Raw genomic sequence first — 13,916 nt, 5'->3', positions numbered from 1 at the left:
AGCTTGCCCCATCATGGTTTCACCATTGTGAGTATTTTTCAGTGATTGTTAGAGTTAACAAATGTGTCTTACCTTTTCTTTATGGCTTTTTAGTTTCATTTTGTTTTTTTATGGTACTGGCCCTTTAAAATCATGATTGTTAACATTTTTTTAGCGATTTTAATTGTTATGCCTTTCATATGGTGCTATCATGATTGGACTACTGCAAGGCTCTTTATATTGGAATGAGATTATAAACCCCAATGGGAAAGATAAATTCCTCCAAATATTATATAATTTAATTTAAACAACACTCAACAGCTATTACGGGAAATAAAAAAATGTTTTAATACATTATAAGAGTGCAGGAGTAATGAGAAACTTTCAGTATAGGCTATTTCTTACAGCCAAGCCCAGCTGTTAGTGAGAACGCTGGACTTCGGTTCACTTAAATGCTCTATACATTATCATGCTTCTCTATATTTCCCAACACCCTTTTTTTTTTTAAAGAATAATTTCTAAGCACAGCAACTCAGTGCAATAATAATAGTCAAGTGTGCATAAGTACATAAGTAATGCCATACTGGGAAAAGACCAAGGGTCCATCGAGCCCAGCATCCTGTCCATGACAGCGGCCAATCCAGCTTTTTGAGAATTTATTTTGTAAAATTATGAGTGCACAGTTCAGTTTAGTCTGCTGAATAAAGCTCTCAAAGAAGCTAATCCCAAATCAATCAAAGTCAAGGCACCAGAGAAAAAAAGCAAAAGGTTGCAAACATCTTAATGTTTTTATGAATTTAACCGATCGCTGCTTTCTGAGCCATCCAACAGAGCATCCTGTTTCATTCTTTCATCAGGGATGCTGGAGTCAAATTTCTTTAAACATCGTCAGCAGATCATTCAGAATATCATTTAGAAAGTTTCTCGTTACTCCTGCACTCTTACAATGTATTAAAACATTTTTTCTTTCCTGTAATAGCTGTTGAGTGTTGTTTAAATTAAACTTTATCTTGGAATGGCAAAGACCAGGGTTAGGGCATTGCAGTTAGTTTAAAATGCTGCTGCTAGGTTGGTATCAGGTGTAATTTGGGTAACACATATTACTCCAATTTTGAGATAGTTACACTGGTTGCCAGTGCAGAGTAGAATACAGTTAAAATTTCTTTGTTATGTGCATCAGGGGCGTAGCCACGGGTGGGCCTGGGTGGGCCCAGGCCCACCCAGTTTTGTTTCAGGCCCACCCAGCAGTGGAGGCAGCGGAGCGGAGGGAGCAGGCTGAGCTCCGATCCCGCATCTGCCTCCCCAGCCCGCCACTGCCCCGCCGCCGCCCGCTGTACCTTTAAATATTACAGTTTTGCTGGAGTCGCGGGCAGCCGGCATTGAAGACATCGGCAGGCTTACGCCGGTTCCAGCAGCCTTCCCTTCCCTCGTTGCAAGTCGGATGATGGCTCCGCCCTCTTCTGACGTATTTCCTGTTTCTACGAGGGCGGAGCCATCATCCGACTTGCAACGAGGGAAGGGAAGGCTGCTGGAACCGGTGTAAGCCTGCCGATGTCTTCAATGCCGGCTGCCCGCGACTCCAGCAAAACTATAATATTTAAAGGTACGGCGGGGGAGGGGGGGCAGGAAGGAAACAGGGCAGACGGGAGAGGAGAGGAGGGTTGCTGCACATGGTGGAAGAAGGGGAGAGGAGGGTTGCTGGATGGAGGGAAGGGGAGAGGAGGGTTGCTGGACATGGTGGAAGAAGTGGAGAGGAGGGTTGCTGGATGGAGGGAAGGGGAGAGGAGGGTTGCTGGACATGGTGGAAGAAGGGGAGAGGAGGGTTGCTGCACATGGTGGAAGAAGGGGAGAGGAGGGTTGCTGGATGGAGGGAAGGGGAGAGGAGGGTTGCTGCACATGGTGGAAGAAGGGGAGAGGAGGGTTGCTGGATGGAGGGAAGGGGAGAGGAGGGTTGCTGGACATGGTGGAAGAAGGGGAGAGGAGGGTTGATGGAGGGAAGGGAAGAGGAGGGTTGCTGGACATGGTGGAAGAAGGGGAGAGGAGGGTTGCTGCACATGGTGGAAGAAGGGGAGAGGTGGGTTGCTGGATGGAGGGAAGGGGAGAGGAGGGTTGCTGCACATGGTGGAAGAAGGGGAGAGGAGGATTGCTGGACATGGTGGAAGAAGGGGAGAGGAGGGTTGCTGGATGGAGGGAAGGGGAGAGGAGGGTTGCTGGACATGGTGGAAGAAGGGGAGAGGAGGGTTGCTGCACATGGTGGAAGAAGGGGAGAAGAGGGTTGCTGGATGGAGGGAAGGGGAGAGGAGGGTTGCTGGACATGGTGGAAGAAGGGGAGAGGAGGGTTGCTGCACATGGTGGAAGAAGGGGAGAAGAGGGTTGCTGGATGGAGGGAAGGGGAGAGGAGGGTTGCTGGACATGGTGGAAGAAGGGGAGAGGAGGGTTGCTGGATGGAGGGAAGGGGAGAGGAGGGTTGCTGGACATGGTGGAAGAAGGGGAGAGGAGGGTTGCTGCACATGGTGGAAGAAGGGGTGAAGAGGGTTGCTGGATGGAGGGAAGGGGAGAGGAGGGTTGCTGGACATGGTGGAAGAAGGGGAGAGGAGAGGGCAGGGGAGAGGAGGGTTGCTGGATCAAGGGAAGGGGAGAGGAGGGTTGCTGGATGGAGGGAAGGGGAGAGGAGGGTTGCTGGACATGGTGGAAGAAGGGGAGAGGAGGGTTGCTGGATGGAGGGAAGGGGAGAAGAGGGTTGCTGGACATGGTGGAAGAAGGGGAGAGGAGGGTTGCTGGATGAAGGGAAGGGGAGAGGAGGGTTGCTGGATATGGTGGAAGAAGGGGAGAGAAGGGTTGCTGGATGGAGGGAAGGGGAGAGGAGGATTGCTGGACATGGATGGATGAGAGGGAAGGGAGAGAGAAGAAATGCTGGACATGGATGGAGGGGATGGAAGAATGAGGAAGGAGATGAGATGAGGGAAAAGGAAGAGAGGAGAAAAACTGCACATGGATGAAGAAAATAGGCAGAAGCTGGATCCACTAGACAGTCAAGTCTGCAGAGGACCCAGCTTTTACTTATGGATATAGAGCAAGAAATGAAGAAGAAAGGAGGAAAGTTAAGAAATAAATGGAAAGGAAGCCCTGGAAACGGAGTTAAGAGGACAGATAGCAGCAGAATCGGATACTGGGCCAGCATGATCAGAAAAACAGTCACCAGATAACAAAGGTAGAAAAAAATCATTTTATTTTCATTATAGTGTTTGGAATATGTCCACTTTGAGAATCAGGTGCTCAACATTAAAAGTTTATATTTATTTACTTATTTATGGCATTTTATCCCACATTAAACATGAATTAAATTGGAACCTGGGATCATTTAATTTTTTTTTCCTGGAGACAGTAATGCATTGCCCCCCCCCCCCCCCCCAGGCTCTCTCCACGGCTATAGCCAGCTCTGCAATTTTGAGGGGAGGTGGACGGGAGGGGGGGGGGGGGGATGTGGACCGGCGCAGAGGTGGACCGGGGAGAGAGCCTGTTGTTAAACATTTACCAGCACACCACTGTCTAGTGCCCACCCATCCAACCTGTTGGCCCACCCAAAAATTGACTTCTGGCTACGCCACTGATGTGCATCAAGCTATTTATAGATCTGCACCAAAGTACTTCAAAGATAGCTTTGTTGTGTATTGTCCTGTTAAGAGTTTGAGGTCTGAGATGACAATACGTTTGTCATCTGATGTGGTGTCCCACACAAGATATTGTGCGATTAGCTCTAACATTTTTTCTGTGGCTGGAAGTTTTTTCAGTGCTCTGAAATTTTGCAGTTTAAGTGGTTATTCTTTCTTTGATGAAGCATTTATGTAAAGACGGCTGTTACAATGGTGCAGTTCTGATGCAGGTCATGGATATGAGACATCAATGTTAATATATATGCTTTCCATGTATTTTATTGATTTTATTGTTGGTGTTGTATCTATTTTTTGCAAACTGCTTTGATTTAAGCAGTCTATAAATGTGTAACATAAATATATAAATAAATATTATTTTCCCACTTCTGTATATATCTTGTTTTGTAGAAAAAATTTATGATTTGATGGTTTTAAAGTTTTTCAAGGCTTATATTTTGTGTGCACTATATAGTTTCCTAGTAGTGACAGTTTTCCCTTGCATTTTCCTGTCCAGTGAGACTGCTACTATTTAAACCTATTAACTTTAATTTTTATATTTTCTTGGGGCAAGGAGCTAGCTAGGTTTTTGCTGTGTTTAAGTGAGACCTGTACCATTAAGTTCTGACAAGTTTTACTTTATGTTACCATGCCTGCTTTTAATTTGGATTTCTAGTGAGATTGGTACCATTTGATCCTGATAATTTCACTCATTGAATAACTGCCTCTTGCCATGCTGGAGTGATACCAGAATTCCATCATATTTGATGTACTTGTAGTCTTTTTAAAAACTTTATGTTCTTATTGGCCATTAATATATGAACATTACATTGTACTTTTGAAATTGCAGACCCCTGACCCAGGCCTTGGAGCTGAAACACGGTCCAAGTCGGGATGTTTCTACCTAATAAAGATCTTCTGCCAACCATCGTTCGCTTTGCTGATTGTGCATCCTTTGTGTCTTGCAAAGTGAGATCTCCTTGGTGTCATTGTTTTTCAGTAATTTATTCCACAACTTGGCTGGTTGTATGTATATGTTTTCATTGTTTCTAGGTGTATCATATTTCCTGAATAAGAATCTATAGAAGGAGAAAGAGATAAGCAATGGGGAACTGGGGTGAGAGAAAAAGATAAAAAGTTGGATAGTGCTGAGGTGGTCAGAGGAAATATTCAGAAACACTGTCCACTTAGTGCTGCTGAATATCCCTCTCGCTTACTAACTGGAAAAAGTGCCCTTGAATATCAAGCCAATTATAGCTAATTTTTCTATAGGTGTTATAAACTGTGCTGTGGTTCTCGCTTTTTCTTTTTACTTCTTGTTGTTCTTGCATCTCCTTTGTGTTTTTTGCAGAAAAGCAGGTTAAAGTAGGTTGTGATGGTTCTTTGAGTTTGAATCTATTGTTTTGCTGCCTTCCAGGAAGCTGCTGCCCTAGACAGCCACCTAGTCTTGTCTAATGGTTGGAGCATGCCTGGATAAAGGGGGGGGGGGGGGGGGGTACAGAGCAATGGTGGTGGCAGTAGCTCATCCCTCATCTCGGGCAGCAGACTGCCTTGAGCCAACGCTGGATAAGCCCAATCATTAGTTACGTTGTTATTGTCAAATGTGTCTATGAGAAAAACATTGCTAAAGGTTCTACATTCATGCATATCCATGCAGGAAATGTTGAAAGGCACATTATTTTGAAAACAGTTAGTTTGTGAGAAGGATCCAAATTAGATTCTGGGAGGAATACTGAGAATCTGTGTTATATTTAGCTTTTCATTTAATGCACATACTATAGTAAGTGTGTTCAGAGTAAAAATCTATTACCATTTCTATGGGGACTTGTTCACATTTCCTTCTGGGGTTCAGGTGGGAAAGTACTAAACAACAGTCAGTTCCTTACTAATTTAGGGGTAGATATTCAGCTGGCGGTAGTGAGAATTTTTTTGGCTGCTGGTGGTGTTATTCCCAGATATTCAATGCCAGGCCATGTCTGGGCATTGGCACTTTATATTCGAGTTTATACAGCCTGCTATCTTTTATTTGGTTAAGTGCGATATTCAGCACTTAACTGCCTAAGCAACACCACATAAAGATAGAACTGTGTTTTATGTAGTCCGATAAAGCCACTTAACTGCATAAGTGTCAACTTTGCCCCCAGACCACCCACAAAAAAGCCAGCTTTCACTTTAGCAGTCTGTGGTGATATTCAGTTGTACTAACCGGTTAACTGCTGCTGAATATCAGTGGATAGCTCCACAGGAGAGATTTAGGAGCTGTTTCTGGCCAGTTAAATCACTTTGAATATCGGCTTTAAAGTTCAGGGTTTTTACTATGAGTCTCTTTGCACTGATATGATTCATCCAATACAATTTATACCTGCTACCTTTTATGAGTTAGGCTTGCAATATTTTAAACCTGTTTTTTTACAAAGGCATTGGGTTGTAATTTCAGGTCTACTTGCCTGACCATTTATTATAATTATTTGTTCTTGGACCAAATTTTTAACCAGTATGGTCAGTGGAATAAAGTTCGGGCTTAAGCACCCACACCATTGTTTAACTTAATTTGCATATTCATCACCACTATCTGCACAATCAGTGGTGTTGAATATACTGCTGAGTGGTGACAACGCGGGCATTATCCAGATAATGTTTTCTTTCAATAGGTCTTAATCTATCTGGATAAATCCAGACAATCCTCCCCTGCCCCAACCCCTTTTTATCCACATACTTTGATCATTTAGCAATTGAAGTAGCCAGATATTATCCAGATAAAGTTTCAAAATATTGAGATTGAGAATTATACATTGACCGTCAATGGTCTACACATAAGTTCCTTTGAATTGTGGCCCATTTTGCTTACCTTTTTTTTTTAGAATTGTGTTTTTTGTTAAATAAATAGTATATTGTCTTCGAGTTTGTTACTGTCTTATTTAAATCTATTAACCTGTATACATATTTAATGAAGTGACTGTACTCTGCTTATAACAACGTTTATTTTTTTAATGTACTGGGAAGAACATATATGAATAAGTCAAATCTATTTACATGCAGCACCTCCAGAGAATCAGACGAGAGGCTTCCAGTAAGCATATCAGATTCTGAACACAAATAAAAGAGGCACATGGGAAACTGAAGTCCCACAAGCCAAAGTGGAATCAAAACATCTGTTGTGATATCTAATACTCATGACAACTGGATGCCTTAAAACTTTAAACTGTGAAGTAAACAAGCATACATTTTGATTTCTCCCTGTGTATATGTTGAGGGCATCCTTAAACCTATATCAATCTCTCTCTCTATATATATATCTATATCTATTATATATCTCCACTGACACCCTGTCTCTGTTTACCTGGGGGATGTTGGCATTGATTTGTCTCCTGGTTTCTGGGCTTCTAATAACTGCTGGAGTTGATTCTGCAAAGTAACTCGTTCTGTTGTTTGCCTGCAGGGAAACTTTACATTGTTAATCTGAATCATCTACCAAGATTACAAAATTTAAGGAAGGGAAGAGGGATAGAGAGAGATGGGGACCTATACTATTGCTATATTGCATTCATATGGAATGTACCAAACACACAGAATTTAACTAATACATATTGTAGTAAGGTGGAATATTAAAATATACAAAAAGGAACATCCTAGAGGCTGACCGAATGTTGGTTTCAGTTACAGTGCTAAGTAGAGGAGTGTGGTAGCCGTGTTAGTCCACTCTTAAGGTTATCAATAGAAATCAAACAAAATAAAACATGGAAAAGAAAATAAGATGATACCTTTTTTATTGGACATAACTTAATACATTTCTTGATTAGCTATCGAAGGTTGCCCTTCTTCGTCAGCTAATCAAGAAAAAGGTATCATCTTATTTTCTTTTCCATGTTTTATTTTGTTTGATTTCTATTGATAAAGTTACAGTGCTGAAACTGGCCCAAAATCCTTTTTCTGCCTGGTTTCGGCAGAAGGCTACGACCATGGTTTCAGTTTCAGCTGAAACTGACTGTGTGTTTTCAGTGGAAGTCAAAGATTTGTGCTTTTTCTTGTTTATCTGTCTCCCTCCCTCCCCTTCTGAACAGGAGTTGCCTCTTCCCCCTGCCCACCTGTAGGTGCCCCCTTTGGACTTATATTACAATTCCTGGAGATCTAGGAGTGTAGTCAGGGCAGGAGTGACCCTCAGTTCCTTTTGCTCATGCTGACTCTGCTCTCAAAATGGCTACCATGACCTCTAGTGGCAATCTTGTGTGACTGCCACAAGAGGTCATGGCAGCCAATTTAAAAATAGAGCTGACGTGCAAGAACGACTGAGGATCACTCCTGCCCTAATTTATACCATTAAACGACTAGGGATTGTAAGGTAGTCTGGAGGGGGGCTACTCTTTGCATTCTATTTTTGTGCAATGTAATTGCAAGTAAAGCAGTTATACAGTTAGTTTATTTGTAGCTCTCTAATATCAATGACATGGTTCATAACGTATTACAATTAAGATACTAGATCAAAATAAATGAAGGACAACACAACATCTTCACAAAATAACTGCCACGTATTACTTCTTTGTCACATATTTATAAATCAAGAATGTCTTTAATCCCTATTCAAAGCTCGACATATGTCTTCATTTAAATGGGAGTGAGTTCCATAAGCTAACTGCCTGATATGCAAATAAATAAGTAAACAATTTATTTGAGGTAATCCCCTGTTGACTGGGAAAATAAAATAAAAATGAACTTGAGTATTATTGTGTTGTTCTAATGTCAAATAGCATACAAAAGAAATCATATATTGAGGAATAAGCCACATACAATATTGAATAACAGACAGCCTAATTTAAACAGCACCCTATCTTCTACAGGAAGCCAATAATATGGTATAATTCTTTCTGATTTTTTTTAGAAAAAAATCAGAATACAGCCACATTTTGAACAGTTTTATTTTTTTTTCAGTAATTGTTTCGATAAACCCAAATATACAATATTACAACAATCCAGGTTATTAAGGATCAGTGATTGTACCACTAATCTAAACAGATCTTCCTGTAAAAATTTTCAAATACTTCTTAGCTTTCTCATAACATAAAAAGAACTTCTAACAAGTGAATAAACCTGATATTCCATGGATAATTTATCATCCAACACAACATAGTAGTATATATGGTAAATATAGTACTCCAAATTAATACTTTTGATACAAAAGTTTAGCAGGAATTTAAATCTGTAAATTTGGGATAATAAGCTCCTTAGGAATTAGCCTCTTTGTGGAGATATGACATCAACTGTCACTCCAAATGTGGCACAAAGTCAGCCATTGTAACAGTACTGTGGCTTTTCGTTTCAGTTTTCATCAGCTGAGGTCCATGTGTGCGAAGACTATTTTGCTTGGAGGTAAAATATGATCTTTCTGATATTTAATTATTTAAATTATTATATATATATTCTGGTTTGGATACTACTTGGGTGATTCTAAATAACTTCCAGGCTCTGCTGGGTATAGAGAAGATGAAGCATTTTAATCAAACTTGTGATATTCAGAAGCTAGTTTTTATGAGAAAGGAACCTGCAGTGATTGTTTTCAAGTACAAGTACTGACCAGCTTATAGTGTTAGTAAAGAATAATTAATACACAAGTGTCAGACAGCTTAATTGGTAAGCATAAAAACATTTAAAATGATGAAAATGTAATGGATTAAGGGACATGTTTCCTGACGTGTAGCACGTTTTTACACTTACAGCATCATAAGTGCAAAGCTCTATATGGTAAGATGACCACTAGAGGTCTTAAGCACCATTTTGAACTTTCAGATTCAAGGTGGGAAGGGGACTGGAGTCATCCCACCAGATTGCAAATGAAGCATGCAGATGAGTCCCAGGGAGGTCAGAGTATAGCAGTGTGTGTGTGTGTGTGTGTGTGGGGGGGGGGGGGGGGGGGGGTCAGGCTGAGGATGTCTTCCTGTGGAGAGGCCAGTGCTTAGTTGGAGGGAAGTCCTGTATGCGGAGAGTTGACCTTAGAGGGGAGGTTAAGGGTAAAGGGTCATGGATTTTGATATACCACCTTTCTGTGGTACAACCAAAGCAGTTTATATTTATTATGTGCAGGTACAGCGAAGTTTCTTACCTGAAGCAGGTATTCTCCAAGGACAGCAGGCTGGATATTCTCACGTGTGGGTGACATCACATCGGCCCCCGGAGGATTTTAGCAAAAAATTGCAATAGTCTCTTCTGGAGCGTTCCACCGCACGAGGCGCCTGTACTGGGTGGACTGTCTGTGGGGGCTTGTCCGCTCCACATAAAAAGCCAATGCTCTTTTGCAGTCCAAAGTGTGCAGCTTGCTTTCGCCAGGACGTGTATGAGGACGGGGGAAAATGTTGGCAAGACAATTGACTGGTTCAGATGGAACTCCGACACCACCTTTGGCAAGAACTTAGGGTGCGTGCGGAGGACTACTCTGTTATGATGAAATTTAAGATAACGAGCATGAACCACTAGAGCCTGAAGCTCACTGACCCTACGAGCTGAAGTAACAGCTACCAAGAAAATGACCTTCCAGGTCAAGTACTTCAGATGGCAGGAATTCAGTGGCTCGAAAGGGGGTTTCATCAGCTGGGTGAGAACGACATTGAGATCCCATGACACTGGAGGAGGCTTGAGAGGGGGCTTTGACAAAAGCAAACCTCTCATGAAGCGAACAACTAAAGGCTGTCCAGAGATAGGCTGACCTTCTACACGTTGATGGTAAGCACTAATCACACTAAGGTGAACTCTTACGGAGTTGGTCTTGAGACCAGACTCTGATAAATGCAGAAGGTATTCAAGCAGGGTCTGTGTAGGACAAGAAAAAGGATCTAGGGCCCTGCTGTCACACCAGACGGCATACCTCTTCCATTTAAAGGAGTAACATCTTTTAGTGGAATCTTTCCTGGAATCAAGCCTCGATAGACACCCTCAGAAAGACCCAAGGAGGCAAATTCTAAGCTCTCATCATCCAGGCCGTGAGAGCCAGAGACTGGAGGTTGGGATGTAGAAGCGCCCCCTCATTCTGAGTAATGAGAGTCGGAAAACAATCCAATCTCCATGATTCTTTGGAGGACAACTCCAGAAGAAGAGGGAACCAGATCTGGCGCGGCCAGAAAGGCGCAATCAGAATCATGGTCCCGCGATCTTTCTTGAGTTTCAGCAAAGTCTTCCCTACTAAAGGTATGGGAGGATACGCATACAGAAGGCCTGTTCCCCAATGTAGGAGAAAGGCATCTGACGCTAGCCTGCCGTGGGCCTGTAGTCTGGAACAGAACTGAGGGACCTTGTGATTGATCTGAGTGGCAAAAAGATCCACCGAGGGGGTGCCCCACTCTCGGAAAATCTTTCTGGCTACAGCCATGTTCAGCGACCACTCGTGAGGTTGCATTATCCTGCTCAATCTGTCGGCCAGACTGTTGTTTCCGCCAGCTAGATAAATGGCTTGGAGAAACATGCTGCATTGGCGAGCCCAAAGCCACATCTGCACGACTTCCTGACACAGAGGGCGAGATCCGGTGCCCCCTTGCTTCTTTGTGTAGTATATCGCAACCTGATTGTCTGTTTGTATCAGAATAATTTGGTTGGATAGCCGATCTCTGAAAGCCCTTAGAGCGTTCCAGATCGCTCGCAACTCCAGGAGGTTGATCTGAAGACGCCTTTCCTGAAGAGACCAAGCTCCTTGAGTCTGAAGCCCATCTACATGCGCTCCCCACCGTAGAAGGGATGCATCCGTCATCAGCACTTTTTGTGTCTGAGGAATTTGGAATGGGTGCCCCAAAACCAGATTGGATCGAATTGTCCACCACTGAAGGGAATTCTGAAAGTTGGTGGACAGCTGGATCACATCCTCCAGATCCCCTGTAGCTTGAAACCACTGGGAAGCTAGGGTCCACTGAGCTGATCTCATGTGAAGACGTGCCATGGGAGTTACATGAACTGTGGAAGCCATGTGCCCCAGAAGTCTCAACACCTGCCGAGCTGTGATCTGCTGAGACGCTTGAACCTTGGAGACTAGAGACAGAAGATTGTCCACTCTTGGCTCGGGAAGATAGGCACAAGCTGTCTTCGTGCAGAACAGAGCCCCTATGAATTCCAATTTTTGAACCGGGTTGAGATGGGACTTTGGGTAATTGATGACAAACCCTAGTATCTCCAGCACTTGAATAGTCATTCGCATGGACTGTAAAGCTCCTTCCTGGGAGGTGCTCTTCACCAGCCAATCGTCGAGATAAGGGAACACATGCACCTCCAATCTGCGTAGAGACGCTGCAACAACTGCCAGGCACTTGGTAAATACCCTGGGCGCAGACGCCAAGCCAAAAGGCAGCACACAGTACTGAAAATGCTGCGTTCCCAGCCGAAACCGCAGATACTTCCTGTGAGCTGGAAGTATTGAGATGTGAGTATAAGCATCCTTTAAGTCCAGAGAGCATAGACAATCATTTTCCTGAATCATGGGGTGCCCAGGGAAAGCATCCTGAACTTTTCTCGAACCAGATATTTGTTCAAGCCCCTTAGGTCTAGGATGGGACACATCCCCCCTGTTTTTTTTTCCACAAGGAAGTACCTGGAATAGAATCCCAGCCCTTCCTGCCCTAGTGGAATGGGCTCGACCGCATTGGCGCTGAGAAGGGCGGAGAGTTCCTCTGCAAGTACTTGCCTGTGCTGAGAGCTGAAGGACTGAGCTCTCGGTGGGCACTTTGGAGGTTTGGATTCCAGATTGAGGGTGTATCCTAACCGGACTATTTGAAGAACCCACCGATCGGAGGCAGATCGCCCGGCACGGACACATTTATTGTGGCTATGCTCAACTGGAGCCAGTCAAAAACCCATCCCTGGTTTTTGCTGGGGAGCTGCAGGGGCCTGTTTCGGCGCACGCTGTTGACGAGAATGAGCGTGCTGTGGCAGAGCCTGAACCGGCTGTCGAGAAGCAGGAGTGTACTTACGGCCCCTAGAGGCGTAGGGTGCACTTCTCTTCCCTTTAAAAAACTTCCTAGATGAGGAAGCGGATGCAGAAGGCGCCCGGCGGGATCAACTCCTCGACCTTCTCACCGAAAAGATGATCCCCCCGGCAAGGGATATCCTCAATCTTCTGCTGAGTTCGTTCCTCCAGGTTAGAGTCACGCAACCATGAGAGTCTGCACATCACTATACCCATAGCAGAAAATCTGGATGTCACATTGCAAGTATCGTAAATACCCCTGGACAGGAATTTGCGACATGCCTTCTGCTGCCTGACCACTTGACGAAAAGGCTCGGCCTGCTCCGGTGGGAGCACATCAATCAAGCTCTCAAGCTGCCTCACTGAGTTCCGCAAATGAATGCTCGTAAAGAGCTGGTACGATTGAATTTTGGATGCGAGCATGTCAGCCTGATACGCCTTCCTCCCAAAAGAATCCAAGGTTCTATGATCTTGCCCTGGGGGCGCCGAGGCAAAGTTCCTAGAACTCTTGGCTATTCTGAGAGCGGAATCCACCACCGCAGAGTCATGGGGCAACTGAGGCCTGACGAAACTGGGTTCCCCGTGGTTCCGATACTGGGATTCAGCCTTTTTGGGGATAGTTGGACATGAAAGAGGCTTCTCCCAGTTCCTCATCAGCACTTCCCTGAGTGTATCATAAAAAGGAGCCGTGGTAGAAGACTAAGGTGGAGATGGATAATCCAGGACCTCGAGCATCTTGGCCCTGGGCTCATCCACAGTCTCCACAGGGAAGGGAATGGCCTCAATTTCCCGCACAAAAGATGAAAAAGACAAACTCTCCGGAGGGGAGAGCTGCCTCTGAGGTGAGGGGGTCGAGTCAGATGGAAGACCTAGAGAATCCTCGGCAGAGAAAACTCCATGACCCCCATCTTCATCAGATGAGCCATCATCGGATGGGGCTAACAACTCAGAAAGAACAGCCCGGATCCGAGCCCGTCTTGACAAGGAGGTGCGGTGACCTCGATGACGGTGTTGAGAAGTCGACTCCCCAGGAGACTCCGGTGAAGCTTCCTCCATTGAAGGCAATGGAGAGTCGACCCGGGAGGCTGCCGACCCTGATACCAGAAGCGGTAACGGAGAAGGGGACTTCACCACCGGCGAAAGGCACGATGCCGCAGGAGCCTCCGGCACCGTCGGTACCGGTACCTCTGGTGCCGGGCGCAAATGGTGCAACACCACTTCCATGAAATCAGGAAAAATAGCCTTGATGCGCTCATCTACAGAAGCTATCGGGGAAGGCTGCGGTGTTGGTGTGGGCTTCAGAGGCAGAATCTGCAGAAGCTGGGGAGCTGGTACCGAGCTGCCAGACAACC

General features: G+C 44.6%; 1 protein-coding gene across 4 annotated transcripts in view; it reads right to left on the bottom strand.

The window, feature by feature from the left end:
- Positions 1-13,916, bottom strand: part of SNCAIP (synuclein alpha interacting protein) — a 340,141-nt gene that overhangs the window by 17,759 nt on the left and 308,466 nt on the right. For all 4 annotated transcript variants that reach the window (XM_030193536.1, XM_030193539.1, XM_030193538.1 and 1 more), the window contains one exon: positions 6,970-7,062. In XM_030193536.1, the coding sequence (XP_030049396.1) occupies positions 6,970-7,062 (93 nt within the window). The remainder of the gene's footprint in view (positions 1-6,969; positions 7,063-13,916) is intronic.

This window comes from Microcaecilia unicolor, chromosome 2 (genome assembly GCF_901765095.1).
Source record: "Microcaecilia unicolor chromosome 2, aMicUni1.1, whole genome shotgun sequence".
NCBI classification, from domain to species: domain Eukaryota; kingdom Metazoa; phylum Chordata; class Amphibia; order Gymnophiona; family Siphonopidae; genus Microcaecilia; species Microcaecilia unicolor.
This window is presented reverse-complemented; position numbering and strand designations above follow the sequence as displayed.